The 24824-nt window shown below is 28.5% G+C and overlaps 1 protein-coding gene across 2 annotated transcripts; it reads left to right on the top strand.

Moving 5' to 3' along the window:
- The first annotated feature begins 13536 nt into the window (after positions 1-13536).
- LOC109788509 (putative axial regulator YABBY 2) lies at positions 13537-20830 on the top strand. 2 transcript variants are annotated; one of them, XM_020347250.3, is made up of 6 exons: positions 13537-13797; positions 15839-15958; positions 16143-16263; positions 17198-17246; positions 18180-18255; positions 20406-20830. In XM_020347250.3, exons 1-6 carry the CDS (start codon positions 13726-13728, stop codon positions 20514-20516), a joined length of 549 nt encoding a protein of 182 aa, XP_020202839.2. In that variant the 5' UTR covers positions 13537-13725; the 3' UTR covers positions 20517-20830. The 2 variants fall into 2 exon arrangements, with proteins under 2 accessions (XP_020202839.2, XP_020202838.2); XM_020347249.3 differs by lacking the exon at positions 13537-13797 and adding an exon at positions 15378-15562.
- Positions 20831-24824: the final 3994 nt, after the last annotated feature.

Raw genomic sequence — 24824 nt, 5'->3', positions numbered from 1 at the left:
TTTCTAACATTATTTTATTAATGTTTATGAAAGTGTTATTATTTTAATTTTATAAACATGTATTACTTTATTTTTTTTATATTTCCACTTTTTGATGTCAATATTTGTTAATTGTACCACCAGTGTACCAGAAATGCAACAATATAAGTCTAATAATAGAATAGAGCTGCCAATCAAAAATCAAGGATATAATTAGAACCAAAACAATTTAAAAAAAAAATATAACTAACCATTAATCTTCAAAATCAACGAATATTTATTTTTAATTTATTTTATTTTTTAATTATTCATAAATATATATATATATATATATATAAATTAAATATTAATATTTTCTATCTTCTCACTTTTATATATATATATATATATATGAAAAAGTATTAAATAATTATTATTTATTAACAAATTAATGCGGCCAAAACAGCCCGTTTTGAATCCGGAACGGCCGTTCTGACGTCATTTGTCATGCTAAAAATTGATACCTAGAATGGCTCGTTCTCAGACCAGAACGGCTCGTTCCCAAAGTGGAACGGGCCGTTCTGAGTTCATATATTGCTCATAAAATTGATTTTTGGAAAGGCCCGTTCTGGGTTCGCCTGGAAGCAAAAATTGGCCACCATAATCGATTATGTGGCTTGCATAATCGATTATGCTTGGTTCCTCTGCATGCATGGGGCAGGGTATTATGGGATTTTCTCAAATTTTACGTGACTTTCATATCTTTTCTTCACAAAAATGCAAAGATGCCAACGCCCCTTCTCCCGCTTTTTTCGCCTTTCTTTCCTCGTAAATCAGTAGAAACAAACGTGCAATTTTCTCACCTTTCGTTCATCGTGAACAGTAAATCAGCAGAAACAAACATCACCTTAGAGTCGATCACCTCCCAATCATTCCTTTACGATAATTACTTAATTATGAAAGAATAATTACGTATGATAATTTCACCTTAGATGACTTTCATGAACCTAGTTTAATATGTTCAGTTATATATATATCTATGGATATGTGATTTGATTGATACATTTTATGTTGTGAACATCTGATACGAGTGTGTCAGTGTCCAATCTTTTCATGTTTCATTCTGAAAGGAGCCTTATTTAGTCTTTATTTTTTCTTTGATAGTAATAGTCTTGGTCTTTATTCAAATTCCATATTTTCAAGATTTTTCATAGAGTAACGAGGTAGACATAAAGGTTGGAGACATTGTCAAATGATAAATTACATGTTATCAGTTATTTGGAAAGAAAGTTGTAACCACATATATATCCATTTTCTTCTTAAAAAATTAATATATGATTTACTCTCTGGATATTTTAGAAAATTTTAATTAGATTTATAAACTAAAAAAATGTAATTAGATCATTTAATTACTTATTTTAGTCTTTAATATTATAATTTATAATTTGTAAAATTTAACAATTTTTTTATATCCTCATATTTAAATTATTAAATTATATTATTATTTACGATATCATGTACATAAGATTTTAATCTTTACTTATTAAAATTTTTTACTACTTCAAAATTCTAATGATTAGACAAAAAAAGAATTGATATACATAGATGATATATATGGAATATTAATTTGATGGGATTTATCCATGTATAAAGATATAAAGAATATTATTTCAATATGTTTATGTGTATTATAAACAAACTTCTAATCTAATAAACTAAATTATGAAACTATAAAAAAGAAAAATGAAACACTCAATTATAATATTTTTTTTAGTTTAAAAACTTAATTAAAAATATTCAAAATATTTAGACACATATATATATATATATATATATATATATATAAAAGGTTGTTAACATACTTTTATCTATTTTTTAGTTAAAATATTTAATATATGTTTCACTAAAATTTTAGGACAGAAATCCACTAATTCTTCTTAATTTAGTTAATACACATTAGGGTACAGTAATTTAAAATTTATTTTTTAAAAATAAAAATATTTTCTTTCCTCTTTATTTCCTTCTCCAACCCCTTTCTCTTCTATCATCTCAATCTCTCACTATCACGTTCCCTTATTTTGGAAAAATAAATAAATTATTTTCTCTCTCCTCTTGTTCATTTCTCATCTCGAAAATGGATATTCTCATGCAAGTATGTCTCTACAACTCTCTCCAACACTTTCGTCTTTCACCCATGAGATATTCTCCTTCATTTGCCTATCACCTATGAATTTTACACTGCGACATTTCAACCTATTCATGAAACTAACTTGTGCAATATTTTTTTACAAGTTGTTAGATGGGCTGAAATATTTGCATTCTGCTAATGTCTTCTTGTTATCTCGTTTGGCAAGTGTACCAAATCATATAAGTAGTTCAATGAAAGTATGAGTATCGTCTCCCAAAGGACTTGCGCAACACTTTGCAATTTCACTTGTTATACTAACTAAGCTACCAAAAAGTAATAAGAGTTTGATTTGCTGCAGTAAATAATGTAAACAAGCAATAACAATTCTTTTTGGTATTTTGGTAAACACTTAGAGTGCAAAACTTGATTCTAATGCAATATAATTAATAAATTGTTGGGGTTTGACTTCACTAAACCTTCCTCTCATGCTTATCACTAAGTTTACAATAGTTATTATTCAGAATTTATCAATCACTCTCAAAAGTAACCAACCCTAATCTCTTACAAGTTGAAATCTAAGTTTCTAACTTAAACTATCAATCTCTTGCATAGTTTAACCAAGAAACCAGCTTTAAAAACAAGAGCTTAAGAAAGACCAATGACATTTACTCTATCTCTAGCAATAAGCACCATTAGCTGCTCTATTTCAAGTCAAAGGTTTAAAATCATTTCTCAATCTCTTAAAAACCTTACGTTCAAGTTAAGGGTGATCAAGCCATAACAAGCATTATGCACAGAAAAAGAGTAATAAAACTGAATAACAACTTAGATTGATAGCTTAGAGTTTACACATGAGAATGAGTTTAGTTACATCAAATCCCAACAAGGGTGAGTTTAGCTACACATAGACATGTAGAACTCTACAAATGACGAAGAAAGGAAAAAGCTTGATCTTGAAGGTTCCAGAGCTCTCCAGCCGCCACACAAACTCTAAGAATGATCCTCCTTGCTTCTCTCCTCGAAAATCCCACTTTTAGGTCATCAAAGCTTTTGTCTTATGTGAATAATGACATGTCAGCACAATCCACGCTAAGCGTGAGAAGCCACGCTAAGCTTGAGGATAGGTTTGGAGTGAAATGAGGTTCTGGGACTCCCACGCTCAGCCTCAGTTCCACGCTCAGCGTGAGGATTGAATTTTTGTTCCAGGGACTCTCTGCCAAGCTGAGGCTAAGCCTGGATCTGGGGCTTAGCCTGGGGACTTAACCAAAAATTCCTTCAACTTTAAATTCACCACTTTTTGCTTGACTTCCTTCCTTCTTTCCTAGTTTTCTCCTAAACTACAAAACAACAACCAAATACTTGTAAGTTACCTAAAAATATGATTCAAAAGCAAAATGTGATCACCTAACAATTTAGATATGTTTTGAGTTAAAAACAAGGTCTAAAGCAAGGAAAATTGATATAAGTGCTTCAAACTAGGCCATAAACTTAATGAAATCATAGCACTTATCACTTCTTAAGCCCAGAAATTTGCTTCTGAATACAAACCGTGAGAAAGATCACAACGAATCCATCAAATTTGACCTTTAAAACGTGTTAACTTAAAATATTATCTCATCTTATAAAAAAAAAGTCACGAAGAAAGAAGTTAAATAAATAGCAGAGACAAAATGCAAAACAACAATGGAACACTCATACTTTTAAATCCAAACTATGAATACTCATTGCAACTCACAGCATCTCAGAATAAAATCTCTTGATTTCATGAGACACTTTTTTTGAAATTAAATTTCATTAAATTGGATTTAAATTTAAACATTACTGGGTTGAATGTGTAACAAGAGAGAAGTATGAAAATTGAGAAAGAAGAATATGGTACAAAGATAAGAGAAGAAAAGGAGAAATGAAGGGAAGAAAGAAAACAATTTTTTCTTTTACAAAGAGACAACATGAAGGGGGAGAGAACCGAGAGGAATGGCTTGGAGAAAGGAATTAAGAGGAGGGAGTAAATATTTTCTTTTTAAAAAGTAATACATATTAACTAAATTAAGAGAAAATGTAAGCATTACTTTTTAGAAAGTTATCGTAATGTCCCTAATACATATTTAACTAAATTAAGAAAAATTAATGATATTTTGTTATAAAATTTTGGTGTAGAACGTTAAAATATTCTAACCAAGTCTACTTAAATTTATTTCGTTCAATAACTTATATTTTATATCAAATTTTAACCATCTATTTATTTTAAATTAAAAAATTTTAATGTATAAATCAAGTATGTAAATTTTTAAAATTTAAAAATTATTTGATATTTTATTAAAATTTTATGATTATTTATCAATTTAAATTAATAAAATAAAATATTAAATAATTTCTCAAATTTTTACAAATTTGCATACTTGATCTAGAACTTTAATTTCAACAATTGAATCGTTGAAATTTAATATAGAACATGAATTATTAAATGGAGCAAATCTATGTATAAATTTACTTCTAAAATAAATAGGTCATTCCTTACACACACACACACACACACATATATATATATATATATATATATATATATATATATATATATATATATATATATATATATATATATATATATATATATATATATTATACAACTATTTCATAAAAGTATTCTCTCAGAATTTTTCTATGACAATTTAGTTATCAATTATACATTGCTATTCTATCTCAATTATTTACGGGGAAATTATTGGTGGGGGTGCTAGTTGTTGCAAGTACGATACGTGTCTCTTCTTTGTGCTACTTCACATTTGTAGTTTCGAAAAGTGTTATCTTTCCTACGTTCCTTTTCCTATATCATATTTTATAATAATTTTTTTAATAAACCAAAAATATTTAGTACAAAGGAGATGGATACCACATATATATACTAAGTGAGATTTTAGATGGCTTTAAAGAAATTTAACCATGTAATCATATTGTTTTCCAAAATTTTGACCATTGGTAAATTAACGAATTGTCAATTTTTATTTTTATTTTGTACAATTGAATAATTAATTAATATTGAATGTTCATTTTTTTAATAAATATTTAAAATTTATTAATAAATATAAATTGTGACTATTAAAATTGGTTGACATAAGTGATAATAACTTGTGTCTGTAATGACTCAATAAGTTACTACACTTAGTATAACACAATTATTACGTCATGAAATTACAAACTATACATCTATACTAGGATTACCATGCAACAGACACTTGGACATTTATGCAGCAAATATAAGTATATATAGGTACAAAATTTAAACAAAAACAACTCTTTATAGGTTTACATACATATAAACTATATACATGAATTACATCATTATACATAAAATAACTCTAATCTTTGGTCAAGTTTCTATACAAAATATTTGCTACAATCAGGGTAACAACACCAAAACAAGGTCACCACTGGTGTGACCCTCCACCTGCTAACCAAGTCTTCTTATTAATCTTGTCCTACTCTCATACCAATTATGATCATAACAACTTCAACTATAAGAAAAATACATGGTAATCTTGTGAAAGAATCAACATATATACAACATAAGATATCAATACATCATAGACAACATGAACAACTTTCATTCAACACAACTTAATAACTTTCAACTAAATAGAACGTCATCATATATATATATACAACACAACAGCTTCCAACATCTATAATATTATCATCTTAAACATCTTTTAAAAAATTAATGTGTCATCATGCATATCAATTATGGAGATCTCGTGTAGCAAAGGTGAGCCTTTTAAGTGACTAAACACGAAACCACAACGTCCACCTATCATAACCAAATCAAGTATAGATAGCATTAAGTTTCATCAAAGTGTTAAGTATACAACTTAAATTTGATTTATCAGGTTTTGCTACTTAAAATAGGGATGTCTAATACTATTGTTAGGTTAGAAAAACTTGGATGTGAGCTTACCACAATCTTATAATGCATAAACTAAGCTTTCTATGAGATTAGCTCGCTGACTACCTTCAAGTACTACTCACCCTTCTATTAGTCACTTGATACACGTATGACTCAACTTAACTGCCATACAGATTTCACATAAAATATAAAGGAGACAACTTAAAACAATAAATCATTCAAAAGTCAACTTACATATAAAGAATTTTCAACTTGAGCTCTTAGAGCACCGTAATTTATATCCACATAATGGGATATTCTAATTTTCAAAAACAACTTTTACACCCCTCTAATTTTTATGTATCTCAATTAAGATATGTATCTTCACCACATGCCCATCAACTTAACAACTTGATCAACTATATAAAATATGACTTTAAAACTTTATCAGCTATCAACTTATACCCAAAACAACTTCATATCACACTATACATTATCCTAGACTAATTCATAATGAACTACCATTATACAACATCAATTATATCTTTGAATCATCATACTTCAATAGCTAAGAACATCACATTTTATTTTAGCATTTCACACCCAATGCCACTCTTTTCATGCCTGGTGCCAATTCAAGCAAAAAGTCTTATACCTCGCTCATAGCCAACGTCAATCCACTAGCACCTGTGTGTGGATGAGGCAAAGAATCTCCTAGTCTCTCATACCTGGCATGGTGAAACCCACACCTGACCTAATTTTAGGCAAAAAGTCTATGTTTGTCCCATGTTCGACGTTATCATATTTGGTGCCTAACATCGTCTAAGTAGAGAATTCTGTCTAGGACACGTTGAGCACCACTCAACCTTGGGTTCGATGTCTCCAAGCTAGAAACATTTGTTTTTTCTCATGCTCAATGCCATTCAAACCATGCGTAACATGACAAATTTAGTGGTTTTTTTGTCTCTTCACGTTCGGTGCCACCAATCTTACCCCTGGTGTGATCATAGTAAAACACCCTTAATTTGAGTCATGCTTGACACCATGAAGGCACGTTCTAATGTTAGAAAAGATGGCTGATCCAATAGGGGATGAATTAGATTTTACAAAATTATTTCCTATTGTCTTGGACAAAAACTTTTCTAAAAGCTTTTCAATGAACCAAATTGATTTCTAACCTATGTGAGATGTTATGTTGAAAGTTCTTGCTAATTTGAGTTTATAATCTAATTATTCTACATGAAATCTTTATGAATTATAACATATATTACTTAATATCCTATCATATTTGCAAGAATATAAAAACAAGTGTAAGGATAGGAGAAAAGTGCTCAACAATCTGTCTGGTTCAATCATATCTACTTGTGACCTACATTCAGTCTCTAATCAACTTGATTGATATTTTCACTAATCTTTAATGTGAAAAGATTTACACTCACAATAGCACATGCAATTTACTTTTACACTATTAAAGAAACCACTTCTTGCACCTTAAGAAGCAATTTCTTGTAACACCCCACTATAAGACTCTTTCTTTCTTTCTTGAGAAACTTACTCAAGAAATTTGTCTACTATACACAAAGAGTAAGGAAAGATTTCACCTTAAGTACGTACAAAACAAATCAGAGTAGGTGAATCAAACCAAATTACTTGGCCAATATCTTCAAGTAGATGATGATGATAATTCACTCTTGATTAGTTATTAAGGTTCCTACAAAGGGTTTCAATTTTTTTTCAAGAAAAAAACTTTTTCAAAACTCACTCACAAGTATATTTTCACAAAGTTTCAACTCTCTAGAAGTTTTAAGAATGAAAACCAATATATAAAGTTTTTAGACTAAAATAATCAATTATTGTTATGAATAATCAATTATTTTGTTTTTCACAAATCTAAAAATTCACTAACAATAATTTAATCGATTATTTTTAAGTGATAATCGATTATTTCAGAATGTTGTTTATGAAATAATCGATTATTTAGTTTGATAATCGATTATTACAACAATGTTTCTTAAGTTACTAAAAAATAGAATAAATAATCAATTATTACTAATGATAATTGATTGTCTTAAGTGAAAACTTAATATTTTGATTTTTATACTAGACATCTTTTTAAACATTACTATTATCATCAATCTAAATGAATAATTAAAAGCTAAATAAAGATTTAGCACTTGATCTATGCACAAAGCAACACATGCAACAAAGCAAAATAAATACTAAATTACAATTTGCATTCTTATCTTTCAAGAGGTTATATACTACATATTTGTAATCCACCCGAAACTCAGAAAGATACCAACATGCAACAACCAAATCGACATATAAGCATCACATATAGCACAGAGTCAGTTCAATATACAACATGCAACCATCAAACACCTAAAATCACCAAAAATCTCACTAAAAGCAACTTCAAGAGTAACACATGCAATAACTTTATCATCTCATGATTTTTCCATCAATTCAACTACAATTCATGGTTTTCCAAGCAGCGTACAACAATGAAAAATAAACAACATTTATTCAACAAACTTCTTTTACCTTGATTTGCTCCAAAAAAATGAGAAGAGACGAGGAAGAAGGAAGAAAACACAATAACTCTCCACGTCTCTCATCGACTTGAGATTCTCAACCTCCAAACTTCAAATCCAATGATCTATTATCGTTGTCTAGTTGAGTGAAGGGACTTGAAGAGGTTAACTGAAGTAGAAGAAAAAGTTCCTCTAGTTCCAGAGCTTATCTCATTAACTTCTTTCTAATTTTTCTTAAAACATGAACCAATGTGGTTCATATGTCTTAAAAAACAATCATATATATTCTTCTTTAAGTTAGATCAATCTAACTTTGTCTCAACTACCTCAGAGACAACTTGACTCTCAAGATTTCTTAACCTCCAGAACTCTAAAACAACAACAATAACAATAAAATAACAATCAATTGTATAATTAAATCATTTAATTAGTAAATTAAGTTTAAAAAAATCCAATTTACAGTGCTCCTTAACAAAATTGTACGTCTCAGGCTCGAATTTTGGTTTTGGGTATAGAATAGACTCAAGGTTCAAATTTTGGTATTTAGTATATGAAATAGATTATGTTATAAGTGAGATATTTATCTTGTGTGATTGTTATTATTGTGACTCAAAACTTTTGCATTCACAATTTTAATGGAATAATTATTCTTCGCAATATGTTGCGCATGCATTTGACGATATATAGTTGTCAATATTTTGTATTTACGTTACTTAATAATTTTCCATAAATATGAATCAACTAATGATCAATCATTGAATTGAATTTGAAGTTCTTATAAACCACTATCGGTTCAGTGGTGTAAGTTGAAGTGGTGCATGTGAAATCATAAGTTTTAATATCAATGGGCTATTAAAAAAACATAAATAATAATAATAATAATAATAATAATAATAATAATAAAACAAATATACTAAAAGATCGGCCTAAGAATAAAAAATTTAAGAAGTTTGCAAAATGTTTTAGATTATAACATTGTTGATTGACTTATTGTCGTTGTATTTTAAAAAAATATCTTTTAAATTAAAATAAGTACAAAATTTCTTACAAATAAAAAATTAATTGTTACTTCATTGCAATAACTTATTTTGACAAATAATATGTAATTTAAAATTTAGGTATATCTCAATAGCTAGATAACATTCCAACAAATGTTAAAATTTGATATAAATAATTAAAAAGATAATATCAAATAATTCAATAATATACTAAACTATTAAGATTGATCTAATGGTTCAAAGTTGAAATATATGTAAGGATGACAAAGTGAACCACTATCTGTAGACTAGATTGACCTACCAAAAATTAAATTTTACCTACATCTAATCAAATCCATTAGAACTTACAATAATTTTATCTATATCACACATTTATAGATAGGTGTCTTTTAGGATTTGACCCGACTATACTAAATAACTACAAGTACATATACAATACACATTCAACACAATGTGTAGCCCATAACATAGTTTTATTTTGGAATAAAGGTAAAAAATGATTAAAAAAAAGAAAAAATTGTATTGAATTTATCACTTTACTCTATTAATTTTCTGTTTTTTGTTACTAAACATACATTAAGATGGAGTTGTTGATATAATTACACACTCATTCTTTGATGTGTATCTTGTAAAACAAATAATTTTTATTCCACAAAAATATAATGAATATTTATTTCTTTGTGCCTCTTAAAAAAATTTATGGATCAGTCATTGAGTACAAATCTTTGGATTTTACTTGTAATAAACATCTATAGATAAAAGTATTTTTTTTTTAGTTTTTATTACTTGCAATCAATCACTCATGTTTTTGTATGTAAAAATATATGTAGGTCTAAGTTGTTTTTATTGTAGTGAGTACCTTAGATTCACCCGGAAAAAAAATCATAAAATAAATAAATAAGAGATTTGTTTATTATACAGGGTGGTACGCGTGTATCAATTATTTTTTGTTTTTTATACTGAAAATACATGTTTTCACCCCTAAATTGTGAGACTAATCCTAAATAAAAATAGTTATAACCAATATTTAAAAAATTTAAATTAATTTATCCAAATAAAATATTTAAAAAATAAAATAAAAATAAAAATAAAAATAATTCAAACTTTAAAAATTTTAAATTTCTTAGCCTTCAACTTTGAATTTCTAAAAATATCGTTCAAACACATGATTAACCTTAAACAATTATATATACAATGGTCTTCATCTTTTAGCCTTTTCCCCACTACCTCTGCTTGATCCCGATCAGTAATAATCTTTAACAAACCACTAAACAATAACCACTTGTATATATGAAACAATCGATCAATTATGCACAAGCATTGTGTGTACATGTCTTTTATTGAGCAGCTGGCACGCATAATTAGTTAATTATTTCACAATGAATGTTGTTCAGAACACAAAAGACAATGTGAAAGAAGAATATATGAAATTGTACAAAGGTGACCAGTTGCTGAATGCTGATGGACATGCATCGTGTCTTGCACACACAACGCGCAGGCATCAGCTTTTAAGTCGCTACAAGTTATAACTAAATATAGAAAAAAAAACCTAAATCCTTCCAACCTATATTTATGTCTATTGTTAACTCTTGTCACACACCAGTCATATTAAATTTCGAACATGTTTTTTCCTTTACTTAATTTTTGTATTAAAACTTTACACGACTCTCTTTCAACAAGAATGAGTATGTTTCTCCAATTTTGTTCCTTGCTTTTATTTTCTCAAAAAGGAAAGCTCATTGTGTATGTATATTTGAATGCGAGTTGCGAAATTAACTTAACATGATAATTACTCTTTAATTTATATAATTATTTTAGTCATATTATTATTAGATATAAAATTATTTTTAACATATTTTTTCATGTTATATACTAAGCATTCAAATAAAAAACTTAAGATTATAAAGATGATTGCAATAAGGATTAAATCTAAATTCATTTAATTTCTTTCCATCCAATCATTAAGTTAACCTAGTGGTTAATTATTAAAATAAATTTAAATACCATTTTAATAGAAGTAGATTCTAAGTCTAAAACAATCTTATTGTAATATTAAGGTGAGAAATATATTTTAACTATTTAAATTTATAGAGTAATAATATTTATACATATTTTTTTATCAATTTCTATATGAAGAAAAAATATAATATAAGATTGAAAGGATGAGAACATGTGTAAAAAGATTAATATTCAAATTTATGATATCAATCACGACAAATGCACATGTTTGTTGTTTTTTTTTTTTGTTGAAAATCTAGAGTATCCTTGGAGAATTAATTAATATTGAGATTTATTTAAAGAAATTAATATCATCTCCTAAATTATATTATTTTATATAAAGAGAATCCAACTCTCGACCAATATTTGAAGAGTATAATTATCTGTAATTCATAACTCTTTATCAGATTTGGTGACAAATGCACGTGTTGCTGTTGGATTGTATGCTCGTCTAGAGAGGTTCACTACTTCTACTTTTGGATCTGATATAATTAGGGGTTTTAGTTTTATTAATTCAGTGGAAGAAAAAAAACGCATACTGATTATAAATTCCACGTGGAGAGTTTTCACGGGGAAATACATGACATGAATGTGTACAGGAACATGTCTAATCACTTTACAAATAGTACACCGCCATAGATAAGCAGAACCAAAAATGGACAAAAGTTAATTTCCAGCACCTGCTATTTCCATAGTCTTTTCGACGTCAAGATTAATCCATGTTAAACCTCTGTTGACTTATCATGTAATTAATTAATATATAATGCATTAACATTCAAAACTTCTTAATCCTGCTATGTGGGAATGTTTGTTTTAGATTTTGGAAGCGTCCAAAATGCACTTAATTCGTTGTCGTAACTCGTAATTCATTTTGAAAATAATTCCTTGTCTTAATTCATTTTGTCCAATAACTGTACGTGCTCAACTTTGAATGCAATTGATTTCTAGCTTCACCTAGTTTAAGTTTAAAGAAATAAAATATTATTTTTTTAAAGTTGAATTAATCATGCACTTATTCAACTGAGATTTAATTACCATATAAGTACTATATGTAAAACTAATATTTTATACTTTCTGCTAGTAGTTTTCATTTTAAAATAATTTTATAATATTACTTAAATAAAATCATTTTTAATAAATCTTAAGAAATGAATTTTAAATGCAATCTAATTTTTAATATTGTTATATAAAATTTTTCTATCAAAATTTATGTAATAAATTCTGGTTTAAAATATGATAGTTATTTTTTTTCCTATCCAAAATGTTAATCTTTGAGACATTGTTTAAAAGAATATTGGTAAAAACTAATTAAAATGACCCTAGATACACATTTTAATCTTTATTATCTCTAATTAATCACAGATTTGAATGTACAAGATTTGAACTCAATAAGCTTTGTTTAAGGAATTGAATTTATCAAGCTTAGTAAAAGAAGTATTGATAATCATGACAAGGTTAGTGAGAAAAATTAGAATAAGTGTATGAAAATTTTGATTCAATTCTTCTTTTTATCATATTGTAATATATCCTACTTATAATTTTTTATTTTTGAGCTCTTTAAAAAAGGAAGGAATTAGTGAAATAAAACCCTTTATGAATATTGGTTGTCATCCTAGTCCTTGTAACTCACATGCACACACATTGACATAGACATTGGATTGGCACAAATTCTAAGCTGGTCTCCGATCCCTATAAACCTTGCTCATAAACATTCATTCCAAAATTGTAAGCATTAATTTCTCGCCCCCCTCGTCCGCTACACAAAGCCACTTTTGTTAGAGAAGATGGGTCACTCCCACCCACTCATTCTCTCAATCATAACCCCCACACGCTTCACTCACACGCGCACACCAACATTTCCCATAATCCATCTTTTCTTCCTAAATCAAATACCACTAACCCCACTTCCCGACCACACCACACTACTCCCATCTTAACCTTAACCTTTCTTTTGTACACATCCTCTCTCTCTCTCTCACTATCTCTATCTCTATCTCTTCCCAAATTTTTATAAATAAAAAAAAAAAGAATTTTTTTTTCATAAAAATCCTTTTTTTTTTTTTATATATTTATTTTCTCTCTTCCGCGTCTTCTGTAAATCGTTGATGATCATGTTCACTTTTCTTTCAGCCTAGTGATTCTCTCCCCCGTGATCTCCCTATAAATCCACCAAGCACACACTCAAAGGACACACTCACATATACATAAAAAAAATATAAAAAACCAAACATGTCAATGGAAATGATGGCAACCGAACGTGTTTGTTATGTTCACTGCAACTTCTGCAACACCATTCTAGCGGTACAATCACTCTCTCTCTCTCTCTTCCATATTTATTTTTTCCCATATCCTTCTAAGCTTTCTCTTGCGCCACGCCTTCCATCAGCTAATTTGGCAATTCGGCTTTTCTCTAATTTCTTTAATCGAGATCGTGAGATGATACAAGAGCCAAGAATAAAGGAAAAGCACTTCTGAGTACCCTTCAAAAAGCGAAATTCAGTTCATACCTAATCAGAATGCATGTATCTGTGTGTCTATATATATAAGTCCATGGAAACTAAACTACTTACCCCAATATATATTTATAAAGGTAACTTAATTCCCTTAGAAATAATCGAATCCATCACTTAAGTGAATTGATTTCATGACTTGGGTCAACAATTCCACTTCTATGTTATATTTTGTGAGAAGGTGTAACTGGGTTTTGCTCCCTAACGTCTACCATGATATGTGTGGTGCTAGTTTGGTTAGATGCAAAGATATATATGCAGCCAAAGTGGTAGCAGAAAATTATTAAGTAAATTAAAATTGAAACCCCTACCCCTATCCCTACCTAACAGCACAATTGTGAGAAATAGAGGAATTTTTATGAGAGAAGATGCTAAATTATAAATAAAATGCATACACAGGCACAGGCATGAGAGAGATCTATATACTAGGGCAATTCCCTAGTATTAGGGTTCCCCTCTTTTGTTTTACCTCTAAAATAAAAAAGAAATTGCAGAAGAATAGACAGCAAATCATGTATGCATATATGATTTCATTTTGTATACAAAGTCTACCGTTGTTTTAATTTATGAGTTTTTTTTTCTTGCTTGGTTTGTGTACTTGTGAGGTAAATTAACACAGCTCAGAAAATTAAATCTGAACACAACAAATCCATGTGATGGTACGCAGTGCAGTTTCTCTCTCCTCAGTGTTTGATCCCTTAATTGTCTTTCTGTGGTGATGAGGGTGAAGCATCGTCTTTTACTATATCGTATTATATATCATCAAGTATTTTCACGGTTTCAGCCTTGTTGCTTCGCTTAAGTACAGAGGCAGTGTCCTCTCTTTCTTTCTACAACAACTTGTGCTGATTCTGATCAAAATCAATTCATTTCAGCACCACCACAAGAAGTTATATCATATCATATCATAGCATGCTCTCTCTCCTTTGAACTTTCATCATAGCATGGCTGTTGAAATTAATTAATAAGTTGCCCCTTTTGAGAAAGCATTCATTCTCTTTATTTTCTCTCCTTCTTAAATGAGGATCTTAACATACACTAGTGCACAAAGGGCTAATTAAGGTGGTTCATGATGAATGATACATCACTCTCCACTAGAGGTTAACAATGGTGTGGTTGTGGAAGGCCTTGATGGTTTCCGTTCCAGTCAAGTCGTTTTCAGCCCTCTCTCTTTCCTCCACGCTATGAGCAACAATTTCTATCTTTTATCATCTTGCCTTGCAGTGTCAGCAAAAAGTGAAGCGCACCCACAAGAAGGGGACATTGTGAGAGAGTCCTGAATTTTAAATCACCCCATGTCAGGTTCTGCTGCTGCTATATGATGGATGTATTGAATGTGCCACACCACACTACACTCTCACCATAAAAGTAGACCTCACTCAGAATGAATGAGAAAAGATTGATGCACTCACTTCGCTCTCTAGCTTATTTATCATCTCATCTTTCTAATAACCTCTTTCTTCTGGCAGCAGCTAGCTATGCATTTTGTCTTTTTCTCTGCCCCATTTTCATTGCAATGCTGCATGGTGTGCTTTGGAAGCACCTTTCTTGGGAATGTGAAAGCTTCAGTTCTCTTATATATATATATATATGCATATATGTTAGCTTTTTTTGACAATATATGAAGCTCCATGCTCCATTTACATTTTTCATCTCTTGTTGGTCAACACAATTATGCGGCTTTTTCTGTTGTTTTTTTTTTTTTTTGGTTTTAATGGTTTAATGTATGTATCTAAGTCAAGAAGATGTTCTTCTACCATGGCTTTCTACTTTCCTGTGCAAATAATGATAATATTTGTGATGTATTTGAAAATGGGGTTTTGGTTTTGCAGGTTAGTGTTCCATACAGCAGTATGCTAACCATAGTGACTGTTAGATGTGGACATTGTGCCAATTTGCTATCAGTTAACATGGGAGCGTCACTTCAAGCATTTCCTCCTCAAGACCCTCAGGTATTTACATTTGATATCTCACACTCTTTTGGTCAATTCCCTCTTTCTGACGCTATCGGCAACTAGAATGATATAATATTATTTCTTTTTACTTTTTTTTAAAAGAAAAAGAAAAAAGCTTTGCAATCCTTGTAATGACTAATTGTGTGATCTTCTATTTAATCTGTTGGTAATTAAATCACAGAAACAGCACCTAAGCTTTGAAGAACCAAGCAGCAAGGAACTGGGATCATCTTCAAAATGTAACAAGATAGCGCCATTTGAGGCAGTTGAGCATGAACAACCTAGGATTCCTCCCATTCGTCGTGAGTCTCCTCACACTCCATTGATTAATTTCTCTCCTTTTGTTGTATTTATTTTTAGTATCATAAATTTGAAAGAACAAAGAGACAACTATATGGCTAGGTCAGTCTGAGGAACCTTTTAACATCAATCACAAGTTTTATTAATAAAGGATGAAAAAGACTCAAACTACTTACTCCACAAGTAGTAGCAGAAACGAATTAAATATAAGTAATAGCAGAGCAGAAGAAGCTCATGATTGAGGCCACTTGTCATAAAAATGAGTTTTTCCTTATTTTCCAAAGAGTCGGCGTCCATATGAGTATCCAATTTTTATTGTGCCCATTTGGGGCAACTTGTTTTCTCCATCAATTTTAATGGCCCCCTCTTAGATGGTGACCTTACGTAATAAAATTGACCCATCCTTAATTCATTGCTGTCATGCCATGCCCTAGAACTATAACTTGTATTTTGTATCTTATATCTTATATGCAATGCAATTATCCACGTGTAATTTCATTTTACAGTTACAGATTCCACTCACCATTATGTGGTAATTGATGATGGCAAAGGTAGCAGTAGTAGTAGACTAGTGGTAGTACTTCAGTTACATAGTGGTCGATTATCTCGCTTTACGACAAAATTGTTTCAGAAATAACCAAGAAAACCCAATGGACTCTTGGATAAAGAAGTGAATTTTAAATGCTATTTGAATGCTTGGAGCACATATTTGTATGGCCCTCAACTACCCAGTTCCACAGCTTTAGTCTGTCCAAAAATGTGGCCCTTTTTTGTGAAAATTCCCCCTGAATCTGATTTCTGTTGGTGAATCTGTGACGTGAGGTTTTTAGGTTACAAATGTACTGTAAATTTAAATTGATGATTTATTGTATATGTTATGTTCTAATATCATTTATTTAATATTCCAAACTAAATGATCTCATGATTATTCAACAGCTACAGAGAAGAGACATCGTGTTCCTTCAGCTTATAACCGGTTCATTAAGTAAGTAGTCTTGTTATTTCACTATTTTAAATATTCAACCTCCTTGCTTCCCCCTATCTTCTCTCTCTCTCTCTCTTAACAATCTTCCTATCTTATTTGGCATCATGGTAGGATTTAATATTCTAAGATCTAACATTATTATTAGAGATAATTACATAGATTTCCCTTAAAGTTACGTTAAATACATTTATACTTCTCTTGATTAAAAATTTACACTTTCCCTCTCCTGTCACCGTGTTTTGTTATTTTTACGACTATATATATAGTTCATACATAAAAATAAAAGAGACATCTGTAAGGTTAGAAAATAATGGATGTCAAAATCTTAAAAAATAAGAGTTTAGCTAAGAAATACGTACTGATAATATAAAAATTTATACACGGTCATATTAAAAATTTGAAATTATTTTTAATATGAATTTTAAAATAGTTATTATAAAATTAATAACTTATTATAGATGACAATTTATAATTAAATAATAATGTAAAAATATTTATAATAAATGCTTTTTCTAAGAATACTATACAAAGTAATATTAGAGGTGATTGTAATTTTTACTCGATAAAGGTGCAAGCATTATTAACATTAATCTTTCAAGCAACATCAATATAGGTCTTATTTTTAAAGGAGTTCATTTGCACATGATTTTCTAGCAGAATGTCAATATACGCATTTCATTTTAAAATTTGTAGCAGATAGTACTTTATTTTATTAAATTTTTATTTTTATTTTTATTCAAAGAAAAAAAAAAGATCATAATAATTAGTCCAATATAATAGAATACATTTTTTGGGAATAATAAATTATTTTAGAATATAAAGATATATAAATGATCCATTCCAAAAGAAGAAAAGAAAACACGAAAATTGATTCGAGATGATTCCATTGAGCAAAAACAAATTGCAAATCTTTTCAACTGTGTGATTTTGCAGGGAAGAAATCCAAAGGATTAAGGCTAGTAATCCAGATATCAGCCACAGGGAGGCTTTCAGCTCGGCAGCCAAAAACGTGAGTTTAAGCTAATTAATTACTACATTCATCAATATCATTGTGTCATTCTCACAAGTGCATGATAGTTTTTTTATCTTTTTCAAAAATAAAATAAAACTGGAGCCACTTGTGTCGGTTTACACAGCCTTGTCTCTTTTATAAACACTTTGCTGAGTCTGAAGGTAAAAATCCAATATTCCTATGGTTTTTGCAAGAAACTTACCTATAAAACCATCTTGAGCCATATATATATATTAAGGGTATAAGGGGAATCACATCCTTCAATTGGTTTCGGATCTTCTATTTTAAGTAATAGATGTCGATAAATACAAAACACGAAATTATATCATGCCATAGTTTGCACATATATAAATATATATAGAAGATGAGATGACAAAAATAAAATATAGCATATTTGGATTACAATTTGCAACTTACGCTTTAACATAAAAATAAAAAATAAAAAATTCAACGTTTTCCATTTCTACTTTTTTTTTTTTTGCTTTTTTACAAGCTACATTCCACTTTAATGGTGATTTGAGATCCAAAATCATGTTCAAACATCACACAATAAGGCTTTTTGTTAAATATACTGCTTATTATATATGGGTGACAATCGGTAAATATTACATACTAGGATTTGGGGTGTATATTTTTTTTATATGCAAAAGAAGTTTATTAATATTTAATAATGAGTACAAGGATACTCAAACCCACGTACATCAACTCAGAGTTTAGAACACATGTTAATACAAGACCACTTGGAAAAAGAACAAGAGACTTTCCTAACCAAAGGATTCGGGGCATGTATATCCGAAATTGCATGCTTTTGAAAATCAAGTTCTGAAGTTGTCCAAAAGAACTAGTTTTTCTATATACTAGATCGCATTAAGTTAGTTATGAAGGGATCTCTTTAGAGACATTAATAACTCTTACAGAAAAAGCGAGAATATCCAAATTCAAAACTCCCCCATCGTTAATTGATATTTGATTTAACAGATATTTAAATAAGGAATGTGTGTCTATATATATACATAACATTGCTATTTCTTCATTTTTTACTTACCGTTTCAATATCAGCATATATATATATATATATATATATATATATATATATATATATATATATATATATATATATATATATAAAAGATTGGTCAAGAGTTGGAGGGTCTTAAATAAATAAGTAGCTTCTGTGTGCGTACACGCACAAACATTTGAGCACATCAATCTTGTATAAAGAAAAAGTTTACAAAAAATGATGTAGCAAAAGAGGAATGTAAAGAGACAATTTTGTATAGGACATATATTAACACATTTGATTGGATGAATAGACCCACTATCAGTAAAAAAAAAAATATCTAATTTCCCTTTTACAATGTCCAGAATCAATCGAGTAGCTCAAGTAATTTGATAGTCCAAAGCCAACTTTAGGATCATTTTCCGAACCCTAAACAGGCCAACATGGAAATATTTAGTTATTTTAGTTAATACTAACATGCATATATACTGCCCTAGTTCATTTGGCATTGGACCATAATTTCCAATCACATGCTGTAAAACCAGTGGCAATTGTCTTGTCCAAGTACATGTGCTTCCATCATGCTCCTATGTACTACAGTATGCCCCTTTGGTCCATCTTATTGTTCCTATGTATAGCATGCACTTCACCTCATTATTTGGACGCCCTATATATAAATCAACATACAGGTTAAAGGCCTAAAGCCGAAGTTAATTGAAAAATTAGACTTGATTATGACTGTTGAGTCTGTGTTGTTCAAATTATGCATGTGTTAAATTGCACAAGAGTATTATACATCATGGAAAATATGTAAAATGTTATTCATTTTAGTTTTTAATTAATATCATTATAAAATATAGAAAAAAAAAAACAACTAAAATGAATGACAAATATGATTGAATTGAAAGTTTTCTAAAGTAAGTTACTAAAATAATGCATGCTAACAAATCTAAAGACTAAAGTGAGAATTTGCTCAAATTTTGAAGTTAATGTGCAGTTTATTATTATTATTATTATTATTATATAGATTCTCCTTCTGCAAAGAGTGTTGACTATCTATATATGGCATAACAGCAAGGGTGTATTAGTATATATATCTTTTGTCACCCCCATGAAATATCTCTTTCTGGTCTTAATGTGTATACAGTGGGCACATTTCCCTCACATTCACTTTGCTGGATTAAAGCTGGATGGCAACAACAAGCAAGCAAAGTTGGACCAGGGTGAAGGAGCTGAAAAGTCTAATGGATTCTACTGATATATATAAATGGAAGCCTGTGAGTATGAGCTTGTTTTTTTCATGCTTGACCTAAATCAGTGAAAAAATGAGGTTCATCATATTTCCCAATCGTACAACTGGATGCATGGGAGACTCCTGCAATTTACCTCAGCCTCTCACCAATGTTTAATATTTATATATATATAGTACATGTATTGCCCTTTTCTATCCTTGTTATGAAATTATTGCTATTCTTGTGATTGCATTTATTGTCTTGAATTTGAGCACTTAAGTAAACAACACCTTCCTTTATTATATAATTAATGATCATAATCTATAGTGTTGTCCGAGTATGTTTTCAGTCTTTCTTTAGATATTAATTTTGAATACATATAAAAAAATATATATTGTTACTTTTAGTTTTGTATACTATATTTATTTTATTCTTTTTATGATAAGCAAGCAAACCTATATAATTTCACCCTCTCATAGGACCACATGAAAACTTTTTTCATTTTTGAGAAGGTTACCGTTTGACCATTTTTGGGTATATGGTGCTTCCTCCCGAGGAACTCTTTTAACCACCATGTTGCATTGTAGTTGAATAAATAAATTCAAGTGTGTGATTGTATTTACTCTTTAATTGATTCTTTTTTCTTTCTATTTTCTTCCTGGACCATTTTGTTCAGTTAATGGAGTACAGCCCCATTAAAAGAGCAACATGTAGTGCAGGTTCTGCATGCATGATCACCTGCCACACTCGCAGAACTCAGTTTGTTTTTAAGCCTCTAAGTAAAAAAGGAATTGTATAGAAAGGAGTGAGAAAAGAGAACCCTAATTTCCTTTCGATCTCTTCATAAAATCAAAGCACATCTAACTTAGATTAAAAACTAATAAAACAATAGGTGCAGTTAGCCAAGCTAGGAAAAAAAGTAGCAAAAGAAAAACTGACATAATAATGAAGCATCATTAGAGATATAGTTGCACCAGTAAAAAGGATCGTAATGTAGTCTTTAACAATCCACCAAAAAAAAAAAAAACAAGTCTTTAACATCAGTATATCATTTTCTTTATATATTTAGTTGGGCATACAATTCTAAACAAGAGAACAATATATATATATATATATATATATATATATATATATATATATATATATATATATATATTATAGCATTTTTTTTCATTTAACATACTCTTTATTATTTGTTAAAATTTATTAAAATTATAAGTAAAACTTACAAAATTTTATAATTTTTAATAAATTTCAGTCAATAAAATATTTAAAAAAAAGTATTAGAATGTGTTGTGTTAACATTTATCTAACAAAAAATATATCTTCCACTAATCCCAAAATTTTAGTGTTCCAAAATGATGAAACTCTTTAATTATAATTAATATACTAAACTATTTGTTTCAATGATTAAAATTTAATATTCATGTATTCAGATATATTTCATTTTTCCCCCAAACTAAGCAACTCAATCAGAAAAATAAATGATGAATCCAGTTTGTTGGCGTGCATTGATGTAGATCTGCTTCCTTTTGGCCTTATATATGCGTATCCGTATTACCACAATTAATTCCATTTAATTTTCATCTTCTACTTTTACAATTATAAATAAATAAATAAATAAATAAATAAATAAATATATATATATATATATATATATAAATAGATTAATTTTGATATTATATCAGTGTAAAGTTTTTTTTATACAATAAATTAGTTAAAAACCATTCTATAAATAATATTTTAAAATGATTATTATAAAAACCAATAACTAATTTTACAATATATAGCACTCTATAGTTAAATGACAATATAAAAAAAAATATGCTGAAAGTTTATTTTAAGGTCATATTTATGTATGCACACCTTACATGTGTGGATATGTATATATATTTTGATTACATGGGAGATACTCACATTGTATAGATAAAAACTTGTGTAGGTTGAGTATTCCTTGTAATATTTATCTTCTTTCTCAATAAAATCCTTTTCTGCTGTAAAAAAAACTGTTAAATATCCATTTGTGTGTTATATAATTGTAGAAGTAGCACGATATTATAATACTTCATAATCATACACATAATCACAAGTGCATAGAAGGAAACTTATTATGCGCATTATTTTGAATTAATACTATAAATGCTAAACATTAAGAATGAAACATAGGCCATTGTTTTGTTAGTATAAAGAATGAAACATATTGCGAGTATAGAGATTTTTTTTTACTATTAATCAATTAAAAATATTCAAAGTGTGACCTTTTAAATTATAGCTGATATAAAATTTAACAATCTTATAGTGTATGATTGTCTATTATTACATAATAGTGTGAAAACTTTATCATAACCATACATTTATATCAAATTAATATATACTAGTGATATCATCTAAAACATTCTTGTTCTAATAATCTTATTATTATTGATTGAAATTTATTAAAATAAATATTAACAAATTATAAGAGTGTTAAAAAAAAGTATTGTTAACAATTTTTTTCAAATTATTATGTACATGTAGATTTTTTTTATAAAAATAAAACTAAGAAAGCATAGGAAGTTTTTTTTTTTTTACAGAAAAAAAAACGTAGGATGTTGAAGGGTGTAATTAATATATGATTATAAAGTGTGAAAAATGCGCGTGAGTCATAAATTGATGACTGTGTTGAAGCAGAATATTGGATGGTACCTTACCCTACTCAGGAAGACTCTTGAAATTATGAAAAACTACTATTGCTTCAGTCATGGTGACGTGACGTATAATGTTTGACACAGTAGAGCGTGTGGCTATATACGGTTATGACATGCATGCTTATTCAAAATGCTACTATTTGACCATTTCCTAAATCTAATATGGGTCATGCCTGTCTTTTGATGCTAATGTTTGATCCTTCGTTCAAGGAACGCACACGTGAGAGACATGTATGTTTGCTGCATAAGTGTTCTTCACAGAAAGCTGCACAACACACAAACCTCATCACATAATATTATATATCCCATTCGTAATAGACATGTGGGGTTTTACGTTATGCTCACTTAGTATTATAATATATATACTTTCTTTTCTAGATTTTATTTACTTATACAATGTGTAATTTGTCCAAAATGTTCATATAAAAAATATGCATGTTATTCAGTGATGATAACTTGATCAATTTCCATTGAACTTGATCAATTTAACGTCTTTTTTCATAATTAATATCACAAAAAGCAAATAAAATACAGTTTTTGTTATTGTTAATTGTTTGTTCATTTAAACTGATTTTTTTGGACAAGGATTTAAACTGATTTTGACACCCTTTAACAAGGATTTAAGTTAATGGTCATTTAGGAAGCTTTAGGAAAGCTAGATATTGAAATGTAAGGAGGGTTTTAATTCTTTTCTAATAAGGTCAACCTTTAAAGGTTTTTTTTTTTTCTTAAAAGAAAAAGAAGACAGGTTCTTTTATTTTAAAATATTTATTACTTCAAAAATAGTTTGTTTTGAACTTGTTTAGAGGATAAAAATAAAGAAAAAAGTTTACAATAACTAAAATTAAAATTTATTAATTCTGTAAAGACTAAAAGTATATTTAGATTAATTATTTTTTAATAATCTATAAGTATACTTTGAAATTTCTATTAAGTCAAAGAGAAAACATTAGAGTGAAAGAATAATATATTTAAATATATTTTCTGAATAAGGTTACTTAATGATTATCATGAAGAATCTTAAAAATATTTTTAGAATAAAAAATTAGGGGAATATATTTTATGGAAATAAGTTTACTACAAAAAAAATTATGTCACTATACATATTGTATAGTGACACAATATTATCATTAAAAATTATTTTTATCTATACTATAAATATAATATATGTTGGTATATTGTTAAAAATTGTAAATATATATTATAATGATATATAATATATGTTTTTTAAGCAATATATAATATATATTAAATTTTATTTAAAATTAACACTAAAATTATATATAATTAATTATATATCAAATTAATTTATATTAATATATATTATATTTATAATCATAATTTTTGTAGCCTACTATATATAATATTTATTGTAATGATTTTGGTATCTAAACGAGCTTCTTAGAAGAGTTATTTTTCTTGTAAAAAAAAAGAGTTATTTTTTAATTAGCTTTCCCCCCTAATTAATCCAACCTTTGCACTCCTTTAGATCTCTTTCTCTGTATCCTCTCTCTCTTTCTCTCTTCTTCAAAACCATCTAATAGTGTGATTAATAAGTAAAAAGTAAGTGTACGATTCCTTTCATGCAATAATCAATAATGTTAAGTTTTTCCTCTCTTAATTTAAATATTATATTTTTAAAAAATA

This window comes from Cajanus cajan, chromosome 8, assembly GCF_000230855.2.
Source record: "Cajanus cajan strain Asha chromosome 8, NIPB_CcT2T_4, whole genome shotgun sequence".
Classification (NCBI taxonomy): Eukaryota; Viridiplantae; Streptophyta; class Magnoliopsida; order Fabales; family Fabaceae; genus Cajanus; species Cajanus cajan.
Note: the sequence above shows the minus strand (reverse complement) of the source record. Positions and strands in the feature narration are given on the sequence as shown.